This window comes from Jaculus jaculus, chromosome 7 (assembly GCF_020740685.1).
Source record: "Jaculus jaculus isolate mJacJac1 chromosome 7, mJacJac1.mat.Y.cur, whole genome shotgun sequence".
NCBI lineage: Eukaryota > Metazoa > Chordata > Mammalia > Rodentia > Dipodidae > Jaculus > Jaculus jaculus.
The window spans coordinates 104,974,034-104,998,441 of NC_059108.1; the positions used below are offsets into that span (position 1 = coordinate 104,974,034).

At 38.8% G+C, this 24,408-nt stretch overlaps 1 protein-coding gene across 2 annotated transcripts in view; it reads right to left on the reverse strand.

The window, feature by feature from the left end:
• Positions 1 to 24,408, reverse strand: part of Map4k5 (mitogen-activated protein kinase kinase kinase kinase 5) — a 134,253-nt gene that overhangs the window by 95,066 nt on the left and 14,779 nt on the right. For both annotated transcript variants that reach the window (XM_045154281.1, XM_004649167.3), the window contains exon 3: positions 3,640 to 3,697. In XM_045154281.1, the coding sequence (XP_045010216.1) occupies positions 3,640 to 3,697 (58 nt within the window). The remainder of the gene's footprint in view (positions 1 to 3,639; positions 3,698 to 24,408) is intronic.

Consider the following 24,408-nt stretch of genomic DNA (forward strand, 5'->3'; position numbering starts at 1 on the left):
ACAATATGTTACAAAATACATAAATTATTTTAATAATCCATTTACTTAATAAGTATTAAAGTGCAAATATATATTACATACCCATGTAGACCAGATTGATTCACTGGTATAGACTTAGTCTAAGTAAATAAGAGTAATTTAACGTTGACAATAACAATAATGTTTGACAGTTATATTCACGGTAAAGAGACCATCAAAGAGCAATAAGGGAGTGAATGCTTAAAGATGAAGGATACAAGTCACAAAGAAAGGCATGAAGCCACTGACTGATAACAGTAACAATGCTTATACATACATTTCTTTATTCTGTCTCCCCAGTAGAATTTAAGTCCCATGAAAACAAAGTTTCTACCTTGTTTTGTAGACTAGAAGGGAAGCAAATGCTTGTATAGTTTTTTCATTCCTGTCTATTTTGTCTTAAGTGACATTTTGTAGATCATTCCATGCTTATGACATTGGACTTGGTAAAAGAATTCTAAAATCTTACAACAACTTCTGTCAAGAAAAAAAGGATACTGTATCACATTTGAAAGCTTAATTTATAACTATTCTAGGATACACTACTCTATAATCTCTCTATTGAAATAATACACATAATTATTCACAACTACATTTGTAATACAAAAGTATTTTAGCATTTCAAGTTTAAAAACTCTCATAATTATAACCACAAAATTATCCTGAATGTCTCAGCTTATAAGCCTGTAAATGAACAGACTATCAAATATTCACTTTCCTGGTCAAAAGCTCTAACACTCTCATTTTAAGATACCAAAATTAAATTTTCAGTTCTTTAAAAATTTTCTTACTTATTCTTTGCATGTGAGTATAGGCACCCAGGACCTCCAGCTGCTCAAACAAACAACAGATGCTTATACTAGTGATTGTGGGCAGTTTATGTAGATGACTTGGGGATTGAACCCAGGCTGGCAGGCTTTTGCAAGCAAGTGACTTTTTAAACTGCTGAACCATGTTACCAGCCCCTATTCAGGTTTTATATACTTGTTTTCAAAGCAAATTACTCAGTATATTTTAAATTATCCTGAAACAAAAAGCACTGAGATAAGATATAAATTATTAAAACTAAATCAATCAGCTAGGGAGTGACACATAAAAAATATTATGAGCTTGAATACTAACTGAATATTCCTTACAAAGTTACTGAATACTTGCCTAGTTAAATTTTCATAATAGTTAAAACTGAAGTTAATATGTTGAATATTTTTACACAGTTTGTCAATGCAGCTTCTAATTTTTCAATAAGCACATCCTAAGTTTTATTTATTTATTTGAGAGTGACAGACAGAGAGAAAGAGGCAGAGAGACAGAGAAAAAGAATGGGCGCTCCAGGGCCTCCAGCCACTGCAAATGAACTCCAGATGCATGCACCCCTTGTGCATCTGGCTAATGGGGGTCCTGGGGAATCGAGCCTCGAACCGGTGTCCTTAGGCTTCACAGGCAAGCACTTAACCACCATCTCTCCAGCCCTAAGTTTTATTTAGAAACTAAACTGTCACATGACAAGGTCTTTGACGGAATTTAATATAATCACCCTGTAGATACTGTACTAATCAAAACCTCTTTTGGAGCCAAGCATGGTGGCTGTTGCAGTCAGGTTCGCATTACTGCCAGAAAATACTTGATCAAGAGCAACTTTTTGGGGGGAAAGGTTTATTTTGGCTTTCAGACTTGAGGGAAAGCTCCATGATGGCATGAGCAGAGGGTGAACATCACCCCCTAGCCAACATAAGGTGGACAATAGCAACAGGAGAGTGTGCCAAACGCTGGCATGGGGAAACTGGCTATAACACCCATAAGCCCGCCCCCAACAATATACCATCTCCAGGAGGCATCAGTTCCCAAATCTCTATTCACTGGGAACCTAGCATTCAGAACACTTAAGTTTATGGGAACACTTGAATCAAACCACCACATTCCACCCCTGGCCCCAATAAACTGATAATCACACATGATAGAAAATACAATGCATTCAGTCCAACTTTAAAAGTCTCCATAATCCAAGGTCTTTTAACTGAGTTATACTACCAAAAAATATTGCTCCCCCCCCAAAAAAAAAACCCGTAATGGCATAGAATAAACACTCACTGCAAAAGCAAAGGAAATATTCAGCCAATACAAGATGTAAACAGGGCAAACATCAAACTCTGTAGCTCCAAATCCAACAACTCTAGGCAGTGACAAGTCTCTAATAATTCTAACCAGCAACAAGTCTCTGGAGTTCCAATCCCACCCTTCCAGCTAGGCTACTCACAGTCCTGGAAAACTTCATCCAGGGCTGGCAGCTTTCCTTAGCAGCCATCTCGTAGTCTCAGCATCTCCACTGAAACCCATGGTTTATCTTCACAATTCCATCAGGTCTCTACATAGGTATCCAGCAAACCTGTTTCACACTGGCCATGGCCATTTCCAAAACACAAGACCACATTGCAAACTCAATGACCCTCTCTTTTCTGCATTTCTTATACCCCACAATACCAGGTAGGGTGCCAATTTGTTAATCCAGGATGGGAATAAAGCAGACTTTGAAGAACAGGACACTCCTTGAGCACTCAGGCCCCTTCAAAACAGTCTACATTCTTCCTGTTGCCCCAGTGCAGGTCAGCTGGAATTGCAGCTGAACAGGCCAAAGTTTTGGCCAAAAGATTTCTTTCTGTACCATATCCCTCTTCTCACACCAGTCCATTTCTACACAGTGCAACCATGCACAACTTCTCAGGACATGGCCATAACAGCAAGCCTCTCACACAAGTTGGTTCTAGCCCAGTCCAGACACAACTCTTTCTCACCTTTACAAGCCAAACCACACAGTCCATAGTTCTTACTGCATTCAGGTTTCAACACTGACCAGAATAGTTTATCAACTTGTACTTACAGCACTGCTGCAAGGCATCTCTTAGGCCAAGGTTTCAAATCCTTTCACATTCCTCTTGAAAATCAGCTCCAAAAGGCCAAAGCCACACACTCAGGTGTCTAGCAGCAATCCCACTCCTCAGTACCAACATTACTGTTGCAATCAGGTTCACACTGCTGGTAGAATTCACCCAACCAAGAGCAACTTGTGGGGGGAAAAAGGGTTTTTTTTTGCTTATCGACTCAAGGGGCATAGAAAAACAATGGCATGAGCAGAGGGTGGAAATCAACCCCTGGCCAACAGAAGGTAGACAACAGCAACAGGAGAGTGTGCTGAACCTGGCATGGGGAAACTGGCATATACCCATAAGCCCACTCCCAACAATACACTGCCTCTAAGAGGTATTAGTTCCCAAATCTCCATCAGCTGGGAACCTAGCATTCAGAACACCTAAGTTTATGGGGGCACCTGAATCAAACCACCACAGTGGCGCACCTTTAATCTCAGCACTTGGGAGGCAGAGGTAGGAGGATCACTATGAGTTTCAGGCCAGCTTGGAGCTACAGAGTGAATTCCAGGTCAGCCTAGGATACAGCGAAGCCCTACCTCAAACAAGCAAAGAAACAAACAAAAACTTCTTTTGTGATGGAAAACAAATATAGAATATCACTATATGAGAATATAGTGAAAACTTTTCAAAAACTGTATTAAGACTAGGTATGCTAGACTATGTCGAAAGACAGACACACACACATACAAATACATACCAGGCTCCAATTTGATGATTTTTACTGCAGCTAACTCTCCTGTATGTACATTTCTTGCCTAAAAATAAAAATAAAATTTTATTTTAAAGTTGTAAATTACACATTGCTTCATAGTTAATTGCTTACCAACCATGCTTTTCACAAAAGCCCAAAATCTTTAGTTCCAATAAATGAATATAGTCATTTTCACATTAAAGAAAAATATAGAAAAAGTATTTTTGTTTTTGAGCCAAGCCCAACAGACTGGCCTTTTTTTTTCTTAAATGCAAGAGAGCAAGAACAAGATTGAGAGAGAAAGTTGGCGCACCAGGGCCTCTGGCCAATGTAATTGAACTTCAGACACACGTGCCACCTTGTGTACATGTGCAACTTTGCGTGCTTGTGTCACCTTGTGCATCACCTTCTGTGTTTGGCTTACGTGGGACCTGAAGAGTTGAACATGGGTCCTTAGACTTCTCAGGCAAGTAAGTGCCTTAACTACTAAGCCATCTCTACAGCCCCTTGAAAGTATTTTTTTAAATTACCTTTAATCTCACCATTCAAAAGCAGCTACTATTTAAAGTTTTGGGCATTCTTCTCCCAAGATTTTTCTTTATATATGAGTTAATTTTCTCAGTAAAGGGTGAGAAAAAACTAACTGGATAGAAGAAATAAATTCTGGTGTTTTACAGATAAGAATACTTTCTTAAAAGCTAGAATGGATTTTGTTTTCACAAAGAAATGAGAAATATTTCAAGAGATAGGCTCATACTGACTGTGCTTTTCACAATGTAAAAGTGTATCACTGTACCACCTTACCTCATACATATATATAATTATCTTGTGGAAGTAAAAAATGAATAAATAAACTGGCATGATGGCACAAGCCTATATTCCTAGTTACTTGAGAGGTGGAAATGTAAGGACATTTGAGTTCAGGAGTTTGACAGCAGTCTGGGCAACACAGCATGATTTGCATTTCAATCAATCAATGAATAAACTTTCCACAAGGTCATAAAAAACTTTATGATTTTTATGTTACAACATAAGCACAAGTCACTACAGGAAAATAAAACTGTAAAACTGTCTACGTGATTTGTATTTAAGTATTCAGAGTGGGGAAAAAAGCTTTTCATATGCTTCCTGTTCCTTATGTAAGCATTTGCTTGTGTGCACTTGCATGACGTAAGAAGATCCCATTACAATCATTTTCAATGTACCTAAGTGTCTATCCATAGGTTATACAGTTTAACAACACTCACTATTGTTGGACATCTAGGATTTTAGAATTCTTTGTAATTGTACACAGAGGAATAAATATCTTTTAGTTTTATATCTATAACTTTGATTATTTCCTCCAGATAACTTCCTAGATAAGAAACTACTAATTTATTAATTAGTATGGACAAAAGTTCAATTAATGCTACAATAAGTATATGAAAGTATCCTAACATAGTTATACTTTATCAGTAAAGCAGCCTAGACCTATTATTTAGGTCAAAAGATAGAGAATTAAAATGGATATATTACTCTATAAACTGAATGTATACACTCATTGATGTTGGACATTTTACATACATCTATCAAGATTGATTGTAGATTCAATTTTTTGGTGTGGTTCTGTTTATTTGACAACTACATACATGTACATAATATGGTTTGGCCATATTCACCCTTCATTACTCTGCCTCATTCCCACTTTAGTTGAACCAAGCGCAAAACGATTTTAAGAGCCAGAAAAAGTAAGATTTGAAGCTAGCAGACAGTTCCTTTATTCAAGGGCAAGAAAGAGAAAGTAGGAATGTTATGAAATTGCTACGTAGCTGCTGGCAGTTAATAGTTACTATGGAAGACATTTTTTTTTTTAATTGTGTAGCTACTGGTAGGTTGTCTATGCTGTGGTAAGTATCTCCCCACCCATGTTCATGCAACCCTAATTAAATCCATTGGGTTGGGAAAAAAAGATATTAAAGTAGAAGATTGGTTGTGAAGACAAAGGGGTTCAAGCAAGCTACATTTCCAGCACCCTATAGTGAATTTAAAAAAAAAATTTTATTTTTATTTATTTATTTGAGAGCAACAGAGAGAGAAAGAGGCAGATGGAGAGAGAGAGAATGGACGCGCCAGGGCCTCCAGCCACTGCAAACGAACTGCAGACACATGCGCCCCCTTTGTACATTTGGCTAATGTGGGTCCTGGGGAATTGAGCCATGAACCAGGGTCCTTGGGCTTCATGGGCAAGCACTTAACTGCTAAGCCATCTCTCCAGTCCCCTATGGTGAATTTTAATGTAACAGAATGTGAAGCATGGCACATTTAAAGTCTTAAAGAATCTTAAAAGCTGTATTTCATTCACGGAAAAACATTTTAAATATTCTGAAAAAGTTACCAAATAAAGTCAGCAGCCTTCCACCATGTTTAAAATTCACTTTACAGAAGTGTGATAAAACCAAGTAAGAGGATTCAATTCTTTTATCCTAATCAAGCAAACTGACCACTTTTATGTCTGTGTCAGTACATTTCCTGATGTTGTCTCCCCATCTTCCTAAGTGCTTATTTTAAAAATTTTACTAGAATCCTATAGAAAAGAGAAAAGCATTGGTGGACAGAGTAGAAGCTTACATATTAGGAAAAAAATATAAAGACAATAGCACAGGAAAGTAGTATACATACATACATACATACACCTTTTCAGAGTCTCAGTTAAACCATTCAAAGCTGTAACTTTCAGGTAAAGAATATAATGTTTAGCTCATAAAATAGTGGGTGATGCTAACACAATTCCAACAATAAACTATTTTTAAACTCTATCTTATGATGCACTGGAAACCAAAAGAAAGCATGAATACATGCTTACCAATTATAGATTACCAAACAAATATAAATAAATAAGTAATGATCTAATATGCTTCTTTAAGAATGTATAATAACTAATTCAGGTTTTGATCAAATTCCTCAGAAGTAATTGACTCAATTTAGTTTAATAACACTGTTCTCATTCTGGTATGTTCTCCTTTCCTTTCTCACCTTCCTTCTCCTTTCAGTCTACACTGGTCCTTCAAGATCCGGTTTAATTACACCTCCTCCAAGAAATCTACAGCTCAAGGTTGGATTCAGTACAGTTTTCTTAGCTCTAGGTAGGATGCTTACTTGTTAGATGCTCTCCATATTTGTTGTGTAGACAAAACAAGAATATAATCCTGTAATGAGGAAATGTTATGAGCCTGACACTATACTGTTTTTAATGGCCTTACTTCTTTTTTATTTATGACAATTCATTTTTTTATTTTGTGTGTATATGCATGGACATATATGATGTGTGTCATAGTGGAGTCATATGGAGATCTGAGGACAGTGGTGGGGTGTTTGTCCTCTTCCATTTTGCTTTGGACAAGGTCTCCCTTGTTGGTGTTCTGTTTGTTTTGCTGCATCATGTGTGCCAGTTTAGCTGCCTGTGAGCTTCCAATTCTCCTGGCTTGGCCTCCCATTGCTATAGGCATATTGGGATCATCTTTATATGAGTACTGGGGAACTGAACGTAGACAAGCAGACTTGCAAGAAAGCACCTTTAACTGCTAAGCCATCTCTCTACTGTCTTGTTATTTTTATTTCCAGGAATAAAATAAAAGTTTATTGTGCCAGGCATGGTGGCACATGCTTTTAATCCCAGCACTCAGGAGGATTGCTGTGAGTTCAAGGCCACCCTGATATATGTAGTGAATTACAGTTCAGCCTGGGCCAGAACAAGACCCTACCTCAGGGGGAGGGAGTGGGAAGTTTACTAGAAATTTCAGCAGCATTCTTCACAGTTAGAAAAATAGTCTCAAAATTCATTTGGAAACACAGAAGGCCTCAAAATATTCTCAGCAAAAGGAATACCTCTGGTCCTCTGGTAGTATCACCACACTTGATTTTAAGATATACTTTAAAGCTATTGCAATAAAAACAGCATGGCACTGGCACAAAAACAGACATATAGATCAATGGACTATAGTAGAATCCAGGTACAAGAGCTAGCAATCAGATCATTGATAAGGCCAAAAAAGCACACTGGAGAAAAGAGATATTTTCAACAAATGAGTCTGGAAAAAGTTGATAGCCACCTGTGGAATAATGAATCTGGACCATCGTCTCTCACCCTGTATAGCAATTAATTCCAAATGGATCAATCACCTCAACATAAGACCTGAAACTAGGTCTGGAGAGATGGTTTAGCAATTAGGCACTTGCCTGCAAAGTCTAAGAACTCATGTTCAAATCTCCAGGTCCCACATAAGACAAATGCTCAGTGACACAAGTGTGCAATGTTGCATATGCGTACAAGGGGGTGCACACATCTGGCATGCCCATTCTTTCTACCAAATAAACAATAATTTTGAACAAAAAGACCTGAAACTCTAAAATGACTAGAAGAAAAAATAGGGAGAACACTTTAAAATATATGCATTGCCAAAGACTTTTGGAGTAAGACCCCAGTAGCCCAGGGAATTAGACAAACACTCAACCACTGGGATTTCATGATATTAAAAAGCTACTGTCCAGATAAGCAAATCATCAAAAGAGTCAACAGACAACCTACAGAATGTGAGAAAAATCTTCATCAGCTATACATCCAACAGAGGTTTAATATCTAGAATATACATAGAATACAAAAAAACTAAGCAATAAAAACTCCAGCAATCCAATTAAACATTGAGGTAGGGAACAGAGAATTCTCAAAGAAATATAAATGGGCAACAAACACCAAAAAGATGTTGAGCAGCATTAGCCATCAGAGAACTGAAAATTAAAATGACTTTGAGATTCCACTTCAGTCTAGTCAGGATGGCTATCATCAAAACATCAAACGATAACAAATGCTGAAGAGGTGTGTGGAAAGAGGAATCCTCACCCACTGTTAGTGGGAGTGCAAACTTATACAGCCACTATGTAAATCAATATGAGACTCCTCAAAAAATCTGAAAGTTGGGCTGGAGAGATGGTGTAGCAGTTAAGCGCTTGCCTGTGAAGCCTAAGGACCCCGGTTCGAGGCTCGGTTCCCCAGGTCCCACGTTAGCCAGATGCACAAGGGGGCGCACGCGTCAGGAGTTCGTTTGCAGAGGCTGGAAGCCCTGGTGCGCCCATTCTCTCTCTCTTCCTCTATCTGTCTTTCTCTCTGTGTCTGTCGCTCTCAAATAAATAAATAAAAAATTTTTAAAAAAAAAATCTGAAAATTGACTATACTGAAAATCGACCTACCATAGGATCCAACTATACTACTTTTGGGCATATACCCTAAAGACTCTATACTCTTTACTACAGAGACACTATTCACAAAGCTCTATTCACAATGGCTAGGAACTGAAGCAGAAGATATGGTACATATATACAATGGAATTCTACTCAGCAGTAAGAAAAAAATGAAATAATGAAATTTACAAGAAAATGGATGGACTTGGAAAAATCGTACTAAGCAAGGTCATATGAGCTCAGAAAGACAAATGTCATGTGTTCTCCCTCATATTCAGTTCCTAAATTGGAACAGATTGAGTTTTAAGTGCAAATGGTAGTAAACATTAGGATTATTGATGGGGAACTAAAATGAAGCTAAGAGAAAGTGAAAATAAGGACAGAGGAGAGGAGGGGATACTTGACAGGTCACTCAAGGAACACAGGGGGTAGAGGAGAAGAGGGAGAAGGTGGGGGGTGTATGTGTGTGAGGGGAATATACAAAACTAATGACAGCATAAAGCAATACCATACAAATCTTCCTCCTGAATAGCAAACTAACATATAACATATAGTTCTTAATAAGAGAGGGGAGAGGGAATCATTTGGACAGAGGGCCCTGGAGAGGGTGGGAAAAGGGTAATCCTAAAACAATGGACTCTGGCTGGTAAATTCGAGTGCAAGAACTAGGTTATACCACACAGTGAGCTGCTGGTCAGGCAGACTCATGGGTCCCCAAAACAATGCAGGGTATTGCCAAAGCACTGGGTTACCTACTAGAGCAAAATGGTAAAATACCCTATTGTCGAAGATTCCACAGGCTGTAGACACAGATCACAGAGAGATCATGCTGGAACTTAGAAGCCAGCTCCTCAATGGCTAGCCCTCATAGTGCTAAAAAGTGCTATGAGCCGGGCGTGGTGGCGCACACCTTTAATCCCAGCACTTGGGAGGCAGAGGTAGGAGGATCACCATGAGTTCGAGGCCACCCTGAGACTACAGAGTTAATTCCAGGTCAGCTTGGACCAGAGTGAGACCCTACCTCGAAAAACAAAACAAAACAAAACAAAAAAAGTGCTATGAATGGCCACCACCAGTGTAGACAAGCAGGGGAATCCTGCAGACTACAACAAAATCAACCAGCTGGACAAGATGTATATACCTGTGCAATAGAGGCACACAGTATATGCAGGTAATCGACACCTCTCTGATTAGATATGAGTCCCACTCAGTGAGACAGAACTCATACCTTGTACTGAGAACAAAGCAGAATCCTATGGATAGAAAGGTCATATTCTCCAGACAGAAGCTCCTCCTTGGTCTTTATGTTGCACTCACTCTTGGTTGGAGATTTTTTTTTTTTTTCAGATGGCAGCAAAAACTGGGGAGAACTCCAGGTGCCTTTCTCTATCACTCTAGATGTTTCTTTGCAGCAGGTAACTTCCTCAACCTGGAGCTGCTATCAGACTACAACGTCCCTACAATTCTCCCCATCTCTGGACCCTCCCCAGCAACCTCCACCTCTGGGGACTGGGGTTACAGATGTGCATGGTCATGCATGGCTTTTTATATGGGTTCTGGGGAGTCTCTACCTCAAGAAGCCTTCATGCTTAAAGCAACCAGCATTCTTAACCCCTGAGTCATCTCTGTTAGGTGAAGATGGGCTTCCTAAAATGGAGTCACCAAAGAGGAAGCTGACAGACTTAAGGAAGTGGGTCATCCACATTCCTCAAGAAACTGACCAGCCATTCCTAACAATGCCCCAGGCCTACATTTCCTGCCCCCTTATCTCCCACCTGGTCACTGTTCTGGTCTCACACCTTAGCTGTGTGAAATGGGCTAAAGAACAAAGGAGTCCTCCCTCCTCCCTTCCCCCAACTGAAGAGCTCTATAAATCCCACTCACTATCTGTAATCTCAGGTTGGCTGTGCTCTCTGCTCTTGAGAGTCAGTCCTGGCATCTTGTGCTTCCCCCCACCGCCAAAAAAATGAAAGCGTCCATCTTTGCCTCAGAGTGGTCTCCATGGTCTTGGTCACTCCCAAACCTTACAATCTCCCCAGTCCTGCAGCAAAAATTTTAATATGACTAAAAATAGCTTATTAAAAGACAAGTCTAAACTATTTGTTTTTAACTTAGAATTAGAAGATATAACTCAATGTTTGATATATTACAATAGCTTGAGTGTGAAAAAGATTTTTTTTAAACTGGAGAAAACCATGAAACTGGCATGTAAGGAGAGCAATAAAAGTTATGGAATGAAAATTGTAAAAAAAAAATTCAAAATACTACTATGGCATCAGGTGGGGTGGCACTTGCCTTTAATCCCAGCACTCCAGAGGCAGTGGTAGTAGAATCACTGTGAGTTCAAGGCCAGCTTGGGACTACAGAGTTCCAAGTCAGCCTAGGCTAGAGGGAAACTACTTTGAACAAAAACAAAACAAACTAACTAACAACCACAAAAAAAGTATTGGCAACCCAGATAATAACCATGAAGATAAATGAAAACTTGTACTGCACTTTACTATTCTTCCTATTAGGCTCCCTATCCTACTCCCAGTTAATTTTATTCCCGTATATTTTAGGGTTTTATGAAGCCAACTGAGGGATTCAATTTTAGTAATTGCCCCTTCTTCCAAGTAATTCTTTAATAACTGAAAATTTGTATGTCTCAATATTAAATAGGCTATCCCTTGTGCCCAATAACTATTTCAGAGTTGAAAGTATGCCTCTCCGATTTAAGAACTGGAATTATAATTTAAAAATAGAGGGCTGGAGAGATGGCTTACCAGTTAAGTGCTTTCCTGTGAAGCCTAAGGATCCCAGTTCAAGGCTCAATTCCCCAGGACCCACGTTAGCCAGATGCACAAGGGGGTGTACGCATCTGAAGTTCGTCTGCAGTGGCTAGAGGCCCTGGTGTGCCCATTCTCTCTCTCTCTCTATCTGCCTCTTTCTTTTTCTGTTTCTTTCAAATAAATAAATAAAAATAAACCAAAAAAGTTTTTAGATAGAAATAAGCCAGACATGGTGGCACACACCTTTAATCCCAGCATTCGGGAGGCAGAGGTAGGAGGACAGCCATAAGTTTGAGGCTATTCTGAGACTACACAGCGAATTCCAGGTCAGCCTGGTATAGAGCAAGACCCAACCTCAGAAAACCACACACACACACAAAATATAAAATATAGCATCTATAGAGTTTGAAAAATGCAAAGTAACTTATTTACCTACAAAAGGAATAGGCCTCAGGCTCTATCTCTATACTTGAATTCTTTGTAAATGCTATTTTTAACTGATTCATTCACACCAAATACTAAGAAATATTTAGCATATGCTGGGCACTATTATTAATACTAGGGATGTAATAAAACAAAGCCAGTTCCTAGTTTTAAGGAGTTTTTATTAGCTGAGTAGATAACAGAAGTGAATAGAAAATAAACAAATATGAGAAATCCTCTTCCTATACAACAGAGAAATGGACTCAGCCCAGGCAAAGTAGATGGAAGAAAATGTTTCCAGGGAAAAAAGTAAATCCAAATAAGATCAATGAAAATATTTCTTAGGTATTATGATCAAAATACATTATGTACATGTATGAAAGTCAATAAAAAAGTTTAAACAATGAATTTCTTAGAAGTGTGAGGGATGAGGAAATGCTGCTATAGGATTATGGATATACAACAGTTCAAAGATAGAAGTAAACATGAGCAGTTCAAAGAGGTAACATCTGGCACTAAAGGAACACAAGACTGTGAAGAAGAGATGGTAAGAGATAAGATTTCTTTGAAGCTCAGAGCAGACCGTATCAACCCTATTTTGTTATAGCTATTATATACTAACATATAGACTTTTTCTTATTCCTTTAAGACTTAATGACTCCTGGATCAGTTTCTTCTCTCTCTCTCTCTCTCTCTCTCTCTTTTTTTTTTTTTTTTTTTTTGAGGTAGGGTCTCACTCTGGCCCAGGCTGACCTGGAATTACCTATGTAGTCTCAGGGTGGCCTCGAACTCACTGCGATCCTCCTACCTCTGTCTCCTGAGTGCCGGGATTAAAGGTATGCGCCACCACGCCCCATGTTTCTCTATTTCTTTTTGCCACCATCTTTACTGACTTCAACATTCAGATCAACTCTGACTTAGTCCTTGGCCTATCCAAATCCTGTTCTCATACATTTTACTTGATAATCATTCCCCTATACCCATAAGTTCATTTCCTCTAGTCCTCCCATTCCAGTAATTTTTTTCAGCAACCAAGTTCTTTTATTTTTGTTGAGCAAGTTATTTCCAAGCTGACTTCTACAGTATACAAGTTAGGACAGGAGCAGCCTTCTCCTGTGGATATAGTCTGTGCTACAGGGATTCTTCCACTACCAGGCAGGCAAAGTCAGAGCCTCTAGCCAAAATCTGTGCATGTGATTTTTATTTCAGGTCACATTAAAGCCTTCTTCTGTTCAGTCTGTTAGGACATGCATTTTCTGAAAAGACTTCCAAACCCTTTCCTAATACAGACTGATTTTGCTAAAGAACAATTGCGCTGGCTTTAAAAGCAAAGGGAAAAAAATAAGGTTTAACTTATTAAGGTTAGATGGGAACTTTTAGTTACTGCTGAAAAATGTAAATTTTTTTGAATAACTAGTCAAAATTAACTGAAGCTTTAAAATAACTTGGAAAATTTAATTCTAGAAATGCATGTAATTAAATATCAAGCTAGGCTGGGTGTGGTAGCACATGCTTTTATTTCTGTTTGTTTATTTTTATTTATTTGAGAGCGACAGACAAAGAGGCAGACAAGAGAGAGAGGAGAGAATGGGCACGCCAGGGCCTCCGGCTACTGCAAATGAATTCCAGATGCGTGTGCCCCTTTATGCAACTGGCTAATGTGGGTCCTAGGGAATTGAGCATTGAACTGGGGTCCTTAGGCTTCACATGCAAGCGCTTAACCGCTAAGCCATCTCTCCAGCCCTTTTGTTGTTGTTGTTGTTTATTTTTATTTATTGGTACACTCTTTTAATCCCAGCACTTGGGAGGCAGAAGTAGAAGGATTATTGTGAGTTGGAGGCCACCCTGAGACTACATACTGAATTCCAGGGCAGCCTGAGCTAGAGTGAAACCTTACTTTGGAAAAAAAAGAAAAGAAAAGAAAAGAGAAGAGAAGAGAAGAGAAGAGAAGAGAAGAGAAGAGAAGAGAAGAGAAGAGAAAAGAAAAGAAAAGAAAAGAAAAGATCAAGCCAGGCATGGTGGTGCATGCCTTTGATCCCAGCACTTGGAAGGCAGAGGTAGGAGGATTATTGTGAGTTCCATGCCACCCTGAAACTACTAGTGATTTCAGGTCAGCCTGAATTAGAGCCAAGACCCTACCTCAAGGGGAAAGAAAAAAAAGTTACTACCCAGTGTGGTAGCTCAGGCCTTTAAAATCTCAGCACTGGAGAGACAGAGGTAAGAGGATTTCCATGAGATAGAAGCCACCTGAGACTACATAGTGAACTTACTATGTAGTCTCAGGGTGGCCTCAAACTCACGTGATGCCCGGTGAGTAACAGAATTTTTGATAAAATAAATGATAATGACTCAAGTATCACTATTACATTATAATGAGCTAAAAAGTTAAAATACAAAAGTTGTTAATAATTCATTAAAAGTTACTTCTTTTAAAATACTTTAGCCCATTCTGGGAATGGTGGCGCTTGTGTATAATCCTAGCACTTGGAACATGAAGGCTAGAGGACTAAGAGTTTAAAGTTACATAGAAAGATATTTTTTTAAAATTATATGTATTATATATGCCCATGCTACATTGTTTCATTTTAATGAGAGGAAGGATTTAAAGGGAGAACTTACAGAACACCTAAAACGGTACATGAGTGTGAGAACTAACATTAGTTCACCACAAGACCAAGCTGAAAGTCACAGTCCTGTCCAAGCAGTCCTATTTTCCTTAGAGGCAAGCAAAAGTAACTAGCTAGCACTGATGAAAGCAATTCATATCTTGTTTAGTTTATAATAGCATTATAGAATAAGTAACAGTAACCACAAATCCAAAGTTCCAACAAAATTAGGACAATAGAAAACATAACAGGCAGGGGGTCCAATGACCAAAAAAAAAGAGGATAGTTTCTGCTTTTAGTTATTTGGATTTCTGGGTGGTTATCAGCAAAGTCAATTTGACAATAAAAGCAAAACAAAACCCAGCCTAGGCTAAGACACAAGGGTGAAAGAAATGACCAAAGAACCACGAAGAGCCTCGGATAATGAGTGCTTAGAACTGATGTTTATATGCACATTAAAGCAGTCCATGAAATCCTTCACCTCAAGCATAATGGGGAACCTGCCAAGCCTCATCTAATCACAACTGTACCAATCTTATAATGTGCTAGACAGTGTGTTAAGTGTATTTAAATGCTGAGTAAGGAATTTGAAGATGTAGTCCCAAGGCAGCTTAAGATAATGACAAGGGTAGAAACTACCAATCAAGAGATCTGGCTTCAAGTCCTAAGAGTACCACCTACTAACAGGAAGATCCATGGTAGTGTAAGTTACTTCTTGGGTAAAACTGGATCATAATACACCTGTTTCACTTACTTTATAAGTTTAATGTGAGGAACAAACAATATACTGATTATGAGAAGTTATGTGAACATTAGTCACTCTTACTCATTTTAATCCAATTTCATTTTCATAAAAATGTTGGAAGGTTGGGGCCAGTATGATTCATGAGCACAAACACCTACAAAGATAGACCTGGCTATCTAATCTGGCTTCCCACATCATCTCAAAAACTTCAAAGTAAGATTATGCTATATAGCAGAACTAGGTCTACATTAAGCATAAATTCCCTTTTCATTTTTCAGAGATTCATCTACCCTAAGTTAATCAGTACTTCACAAAGCTAGAAAGCTGTATCCTTCTAATAATACTGCAGTGGTTTGATTCAGGTGTCCCCCATAAACTTAAGGTGTTCTGAATGCTAGGTTCCCAGCTGATGGAGATTTGGGAATTAACACCTCCTGGAAAGAGTGTATTGCTAGGGGCGGGCTTATGGCTGTTATAGCCAGTTTCCCCTTGCCATAGTTTGGCACCCTCTCCTGTTCCTGTTGTCTACCTTGTATGGGCCAGGGGGTAATGTCCACCCTCTGCTCATGCCATCATTTCCCCCTGCCATCATGGAGCTTTCCCTTGAACCTGTAAGCCACAATAAACCTCTTTTTCCCACAAGCTGCTCTTGGTTGGGTGATTTCTACCAGCAATGCAAACCTGACTTCAACAAATACCATAACATGAACAAATACTCAAAATAATACAATAATGCCAAGTGCTTGCTCCAATTTATCTGTTCTTAGACTATGTTCTCAAATTGACAAGGAAGCCCCAAAATAAAAGTAACACCTGTTAATAAGCTTCATGTTATTTTTTCCTGTGTTCTTGGTCTAAAACTACAATTTAAAGTTTAGAAGTTAAAACTTTAAAATTTTGAAGGCAAAACTGAAATAATGAAATCAAAGTAAGTCTATATTCTATCCTATTTATCTTCATCAAAAATACTGAAAATGATCAAAGCAAAAACACTGTACCTCCACTAAAAAATAGAAAAGAACTAGAATACTAGATGCATTCTAAGTCCAAGGTTGCAACATGGTGTTTAGTAATTTCCTCAGAAATGAACCATTCTATCCTGGAGGGAGGCTCCTAAGGATGGTCCATATTGAAACACAGGTGAACAAGTTTCAGGAAGTAAATGCCTCATTAGTTTCAGAAAGTTCCTAAAACTTGCAAGACTCCTAAAGCACATCCGCAGGCTTATATAAAGAGTAAGAACGGCTGGAGAGATGGCTTAGCGGTTAAGCGCTTGCCCGTGAAGCCTAAGGACCCCGGTTTGAGGCTCGGTTCCCCAGGTCCCACATTAGCCAGATACACAAGGGGGCGCACGCGTCTGGAGTTCGTTTGCAGAGGCTGGAAGCCCTGGAACACCCATTCTCTCCCTCTATCTGTCTGTCGCTCTCAAATAAATAAATAAATAATTTTTTTTAAAAAAGAGTAAGAACTGCTTGACGGGAGAGAATTCTACCAGCCAAGCTGCCTGCAAGTCTTACAATCAGCTCTAGAATGTGGATTCCATGAGTGGTCATTTATGCTATGGTGGGCTTTTTGGTGATACAATAAAGTGTCTTTCTGTCATCCATAAGTCTATATGTAATCCTAATAAACTCACTGGTTCACTAAACTAGACCTAAGTGGAATTGTTTCTTAGTGTGTTGGAGGAACCATATTTGGGGTGAACAGATGTTTATTCACACCTCTCTAAGCAAAGCTAATCTGATGCACAGCAGTAACCACAAGGCAATTTTGTAACAAGATTCTACTGCCCGGGCTGGAGAGATGGCTTAGCGGTTAAGTGCTTGCCTGTGAAGCCTAAGGACCCCGGTTTGAGGCTCGATTCCCCAGGTCCCACATTAGCCAGTTGCACAAGGGGGCGCATACGTCTGGAGTTCACTTGCAGTGGCCGGAAGCCCTGGCGCGTCCATTCTCTCTCTTTCTCCCTCTATCTGTCTTTCGCTCTGTGTCTGTCACTCTCAAATAAATAAATAAAAAATGGACAAAAAATATTTTAAAAAGAAAGAGTCTACTGCCCTATTGATAACAAAGCTTATCTTTATCAGGTAGAAAGTAATTCTATCTTCATCAGGTAGGAAGTATTTTAAAGATTCCTTTCAATTTTCACATTACTGTGAAAGTAGAATGGAGCTTTAAAATAATTTGTTCCTAGGTAATTCCCTATAATTTTTTGGTCAGGGAGGTCACTGAGGCCTACTGCTCTTGATTTCCCATCCAAAACTAGATGGTAAGTCCCTATTGCTGAAAAACCACATGCTTCAGTTGCAGAACATGAAGAAATTAAGCTGGGCTTCAGGTGGAAGCTTACTTCCTGTTGATTATCTTTCAGAGTGCTGGAAAGTGCTGTCTGTGGACCCTGTGTGCTCCACAACCCACCTGCCAGGCAAGATATATTCACTGTGCAATAGTGGTTATGGGAGTAACCAACCATTTTCTGATTGTCTTTAAGGCCTGCTCCACTAGACAGAATCAAAAGTCCATAGCTAGGGAGGTCATAGCTCCCACTGGGAAACCTACTACAATAGTCATGATAAATGGACAGGTTGTCAAACTGCCTTCTAAATATTGTTTAACCTTTAGATTAGCACTTCTATCAGTCTAAGTCATAAACTTTATTTTTTGCATTGGGTACAGATGCATACCTGGAAAAGAGATAATAAGTGAAGATGGTGGTATAGGAGCCATGCCAAAGCAACCTAAGGGAGAAAAAGGAGAAAAAAAAAAAAGGCAAAATACACTCTTCTACTAAAGACTGAAGGCGTATAAGAAATTATCAACCACAGCAGAGAAATAGGAGAGATCCACAGCGTCTAGAGACCACAGAAGCAGGCAAAAGCAGCAACAGGTCCACATAGTCATGGTCGCCAGGCTTGGCCTGAGCCACAGGAAAAGAAAGGTGAGGTTGATTTTCCACTCACGCTAGCCTCCTCACAAACTCAAGAAAGATGAAGGAGAGGACAGCAGGGAACAGTGGAGCAGCTGGTAAGGAAGAGGATATAGCAAGGACCAGTGGGAGAACTTCAGCCACTATCCACAGCCTCCCTCGGCCACTGCTGCCAGCGCAATTGCTACCAAGCACCATAGACCTAGGGAAGGGAACTCACCTACACAGAATCTGGCACAGGCTATCAGAGCAGTGACCCACTGACCCAGCCAGCCTACCTGAGCCCATAGCACAGCAAAGAGGGATCTAAGCAGGCACGCAGCATAAGTGAGACCAAAGCCATCCCGAAAGATAATTGGGATTACACTAGGTCAGTACCCACCAAAAAAGCCTGGTATATAGGCTTGCACTGGAAGTGCTAATTGTACTTTCTATGTCAGGGTATATTATGTGTTAAATCTTATGGATGGTCAGATTTACCATTCTTTTTTCTTTCTTTTTTTTTTTTTTTTTGGTTTTTCAAGGTAGGGTCTCAGTCTAGCCCAGGCTGACCTGGAATTCACTATGTAGTCTCAGGGTGGCCTTGAACTCATGGTGATCCTCCTACCTCTGCCTCCCGAGTGCTGGGATTAAAGGCATGCGCCACCACGCCCAGCTCAGATTTACCATTCTTAAAGAAACTGTATTTTGAGCTTGTCATTTGTTGCTTCCTGATTTATAGTGCCTTTGTCTCCTCTTCTGTCATTCATTGGGGCAGGGTCTCACATGGTCACAAGTTTACCTTGGAATCCTCTATAGACCAGAAATTTCAGCCTCCCAGTTGACAAGATTAAGGGTGTGGGATAACACACATCCTTAGGGACTTTGACTTTGTTAAAGGATCTGTTTATCATGATACTTACTCTATGTTTATAAATACTCTGTGCTGCTTTTCATTGAATGTGTATCTTGTTTAGTTAAATTTTAAAATTTGGCTGTATTTTGTTCCACCCAGCCTACTAGAGTACTCTCATAGCAGGCAAACACAAAACCTAGGGTCACTTATGTAGTTACTCTGAGAGTCTTAAGAGCCATACCTAGCACCTTAAGCTCCTATACTGAAGATATATAACATCAGACCCATTGATATATCCAATACTGCAGATAATTAGAAAACCCAAGCATTAAATTAATCAAAGATGCAAAAATCTCTCCATACAATGAATATACAAAAAATTCAGGACAATATAAATCCACCAAAAATTATAAATCCATCAGAAATGATCACCAGTGACACTGATTTGGAGGAAATGCCTGAGAAAGATTTCAAAAGAATGATTATAAATATACTCAAAGATATCAAAGAGAAAATCAAAGGAACCAAAAAAGACAAAGGAAACTAAATTTAATGAAAGAAGGAAGTCAATATAAGACATGAGTAACGAAATAGAAATATTAAAGAAAAACCAGCCAGAAATACTAGCAATGAAAACACAGTAATTCAAATGAAAACCTCTGTAGAAAATCTCACCAGTAGAATGGATGAAGAAGAGAACAGAATATCTAAGCTAGAAGACCAGGTAGCAGATCTAGTACAGTCCACAAAGACAAAGATAAACTAATAGGAAGATATGAATGGAAATTCCAAAATATTCAGGACGCTATGAAAAGATCAACCATAAAGATTCAAGGTATGTGGCTGGGCATGGTAGCACATGCCTTTAATCCCAGTACTTGGGAGGTAGAGGTAGAAGAATCGCCATGAGTTCGAGGCCACCCTGGGACTACAGAGTGAGTTCCAGGTCAGTCTGGACTAGAGTACAACACTACCTCAAAAAAATAAAAAATAAAAAAATTCACGGTATAGTAGAATTTTACACTAAAGGCATAGTAGGCGTTTTCAACAAAATCATAGAAGAAAACTTCCCCCAAATTGGAAAAGAGATGCCATGGCAGATACAGCAAGTCTTTAAAACACCAAACAGAAAAAAACCTGGAAAGAACCTCTCCTTGCCATATTATAATTAAGCTACCAAACACACAAACCAAAGAAAATATACTTAAAGCAGTTAAGACAGAAAAATCAAGTCACATACAAAGGCAAGCCCATCAGGATCACAGCAGATTACTCAACACAAATTTTCAAAGCCAGAAGGGCTTAGAATGATATATTCCAAGTTCTGAAGGATTACAACTGTCAACCAAGGTTACTAAATCCTGCAAAGCTAAAGGAATATTTGAAGACCAAGAAAGCTCTACAGAAAATACTTGAAAGGATCCTCCATCCCGAAGAAAAAGAAAAGCACACATATAAGGAACATGGAAAGAAACAAACCATACTCAAATGCTACTTAATAAAAGAGAGCAAAGGTAATACCAGAAGAACTACAAAACAAGAAAAATGGCAAAAATAAATAGCCACCTTTCAATAATAACTCAATTTCAACAGCCTCAATGCTCCAACCAAAAGACACAGGTTTGTAGATTGGGTTAAAAAGCAGGATCCGAGATGGAGAGATGGCTTAGCAGTTAGGGTGTTTGCCTGCAAAGCCAAAGGATCCCAGTTCGATTCTCTAGGACCCACATAAGCCAGATGCACAAGGGGGCACATGCATCTGGAGTTTGTTTGCAGTGGCTGGAGGACCTGGAATGTCCATTCATTCCCTCTCACTCTCTCAAATAAATAAATAAAATTAAAAATAAAAAAGCAGGGCTGGAGAGATGGCTTAGCGGTTAAGTGCCTGCCTATGAAGCCTAAGGACCCCGGTTCGAGGCTTGGTTCCCCAGGTCCCACGTTAGCCAGATGCACAAGGGGGCGCACGCATCTGGAGTTCGTTTGCAGAGGCTGGAAGCCCTGGCGCACCCATTCTCTCTCTCTCCCTCTATCTGTCTTTCTCTCTGTGTCTGTGGCTCTCAAATAAATAAATAAAAAAAAAATAAAAAAAATAAAAAAGCAGGATCCTTCAATTTGTTGCCTCCTAGAAACTAAACTTTCTACAAAGGATGGATACTATCTTAGGGTGAAAGGTTGGAAAATGGTGTTTCAAGCAAATGGGCCTAGAAAACAAGCAGGGATTGCTATCCTAATATCTGAGAGGGCAGATTTCAGACCAACATTAGTTAGGAAAGATAAGGAAGGTCACTTTATATTGATTAAAAGGCCACTCCACCAGGAGGGCATTACAATTCTAAACATATATACACCTAACATGGGGGCTCCCAATTTCACCAAACAAATGCTATTAGAACTAAGTTCACAAATAACAGGAAACACAGTGGGGTGTTGAAGTCACCACCACAGTTGTAGTGGGTGACTTCAACACCCCACTCTCATCAACTGACAGGTCATCCCAGCAAAAACAAACAGAGATGAATATGTATTAAATGAGATCATAGATAAAACAAATGGACGAAATTGATATCCGTATTTGGATAAAATGTCGGTAGGACATTTTATCCAAATGCTGCAGAATACACATCCTTTTCAATAGCATATGGAACATTCTCTAAAATAGACAATATATTAGGATACAAAGCAAACCTTAACAAATACAGTAAAATGAAAATAAGTCCTTGTATTCTATATCTGATCACAACGGGAGCAAACTAAAAATCAATAACAAGGAAAGCTATAGATCATACACAAAATCATGGAAACTAAACAACACACTACTAAATGATGAATGGGTCAATGAAGAAATCAAGAAGGAAATCAAAAAAATTCATAGAATCAAATGATGAGAACACAACATAACAAAGCCTTTGGGACACAACAAAGGCAGTCATAAGAGGGAAACTTATAGCTTAAAGTGCTTATATTAAGAAATTAGAAAGGTTGCAAGTAAACCACTTAACACTTCACCTTAAGGTCTTGGAAAAAGAACAACACAAACCAAAACTCAGTAGATGGGAAGAAATAATAAAGATTAGGGTAGAAATTAATGCAGTAGAAATGAAAAAAAAAAAAAAAAGAAACAGAGAGTTGGTTCTTTGAAAGGACAAACAAAATTGATAAACACTTAGCAAATCAAAAGAGAGAAGAGACACAAATTAATAAATTCAGAGATGAAAAAGGCACCATCACCACAGATACTAGAGAAATTTTAAAAATCATAGGGACATACTGTAAGAACATATACACCACTAGGTTTAAAAATCTGAAAGACATGGATGATTTCCTAGATTTATATGACCTACAAAATTAAATCAAAAGCCGGGTGTGGTGGTACACACCTTTAATCCCAGCACTCGGGAGGCAGAGGTAGGAGGATTGCCGTGAGTTCAAGGCTACCCTGAAACTGCATAGTGAATTCCAAGTCAGCCTGGGCCACAGTGAGACCCTACCTCGAAAAACAAAAAAAAATTAAATCAAGATGAGATTAACCACTTAAATACACCCATAACAAGTATGGAGATCCAAGCAGTTATAAAAAGAAAAAATCTCCCAACTGAAAAAAGTCCAGGACCAGAGAGATTCACTGGTGACTTTTATCAGACCATCATGGAAGAACTAACATCCCTCCTTCTCAAACTTTTCTATAAAATAGAAAAGGAAGGAATCCTACCAAACTCCTCCTACTAAGCCAGCATCACCCTGATACCAAAACCAGAACAACATGTAACAAAAAAAGAAAATTAAGACCAATTTCCCTCATGAGCATAGATGCAAAAATTCTCAACAAATATTGGCAAACAGAATACAAGAATATATCAGAAAGATCATTCACCCCAACTGAGTAGGCTTTATCCCAGAGATGCAGTGATGGTTCAGTTCAACTTATGCAAATCAATAAATGTAATACACTATATAAATGGACTGAAGGTCAAAAATCACAGGATCATCAAATTATATGCAGAAAAGCATTTGACCAAATCTAACATCCCTTCATGATAAAAGTCATACATAAACTGGGAGCAGAAGGAACATATCTCAACATAATAAAGGCTAGTTATGACAAACCTATAGCCAACGTAATACTAAATGGAGAAAAACTTGAAGCTTTTCCACTAAAATCAGGAACAAGACAAGGGTGTCCACTATCTCCACTTTTACTTAATATAGTACTGAAAGTCTTAGCCATAGCAATAAGGCAAGAGACACCCATAAAAGGGATACAAAGTGGAAAGGAAGAGATCAAGTTATCATTATTTGCAGATGAAATGATTCTATACATAAAGGACCCTAAAGACTCTATGAGCAAACTGTTCCAGCTGATAAACAGCTATAGCTATGCGGCAGGATACAAAATAAACACACAGAAATCAGTATCCTTCCTATATGTTAACAACAAACACAAAGAGGATGAAATCAGAGGACCACTCCCATTCACAATTGCATCAAGGAAAAAAAAAGTACCTTGAAATACACCTAACCAAGGAAGTAAAGGATCTCTATAATGAAAACTTTAGAACACTCAAGCAAGAAATTGTAGAGGACACTAGGAAATGGAAAGACATTCCTTGTTCTTGGATTGGAAGAATCAATATTGTGAAAATGGCAATCTTACCAAAAGCAATCTATACATTTAATGCAGTCCCCATCAAAATTCCAATGGTATTCTTCACGGAAATATTAAAAAAATACAAAAATTCATTTGGAAGCACAAAAAAAACCACCTCAAATATCTAAAACAATTTTAAGCAACAAAAATAAGGCTGGTGATATCACCATACCTGATTTTAACCTACATTACAGAGCCATAGTAGCAAAAACAGCATGGTACTGGCACACAAACAATCACGTAGATCAATGGACCTGAACAAAGGACCCAGGTATAAGTCCTGGTAGCTACAGCCACCTGATCTTCAACAAAAATACCAAAAATACTCACTGGAGAAAAAACAGCCTCATCAGCAAATGGCGCTGAGAAAACTGGATATGTATCTGTAGAAGGGTGAAAATAGACCCTTATCTCTCCCCATGCACAAGAATTAAGTCCAAACTGATCAAAGACCTTAATATCAGACCTGAAACTCTGAAACTGCCAGAGGAGAAAGTAGGGGAAACCCTTCAACACACTGGTCTTGGCAAAGGCTTTCTGAATATAACCCCAAATGGTTGGGAAATAAAACCAGAAATCAACCACTGGGACCTCATGAAATTACAAAGCTTTT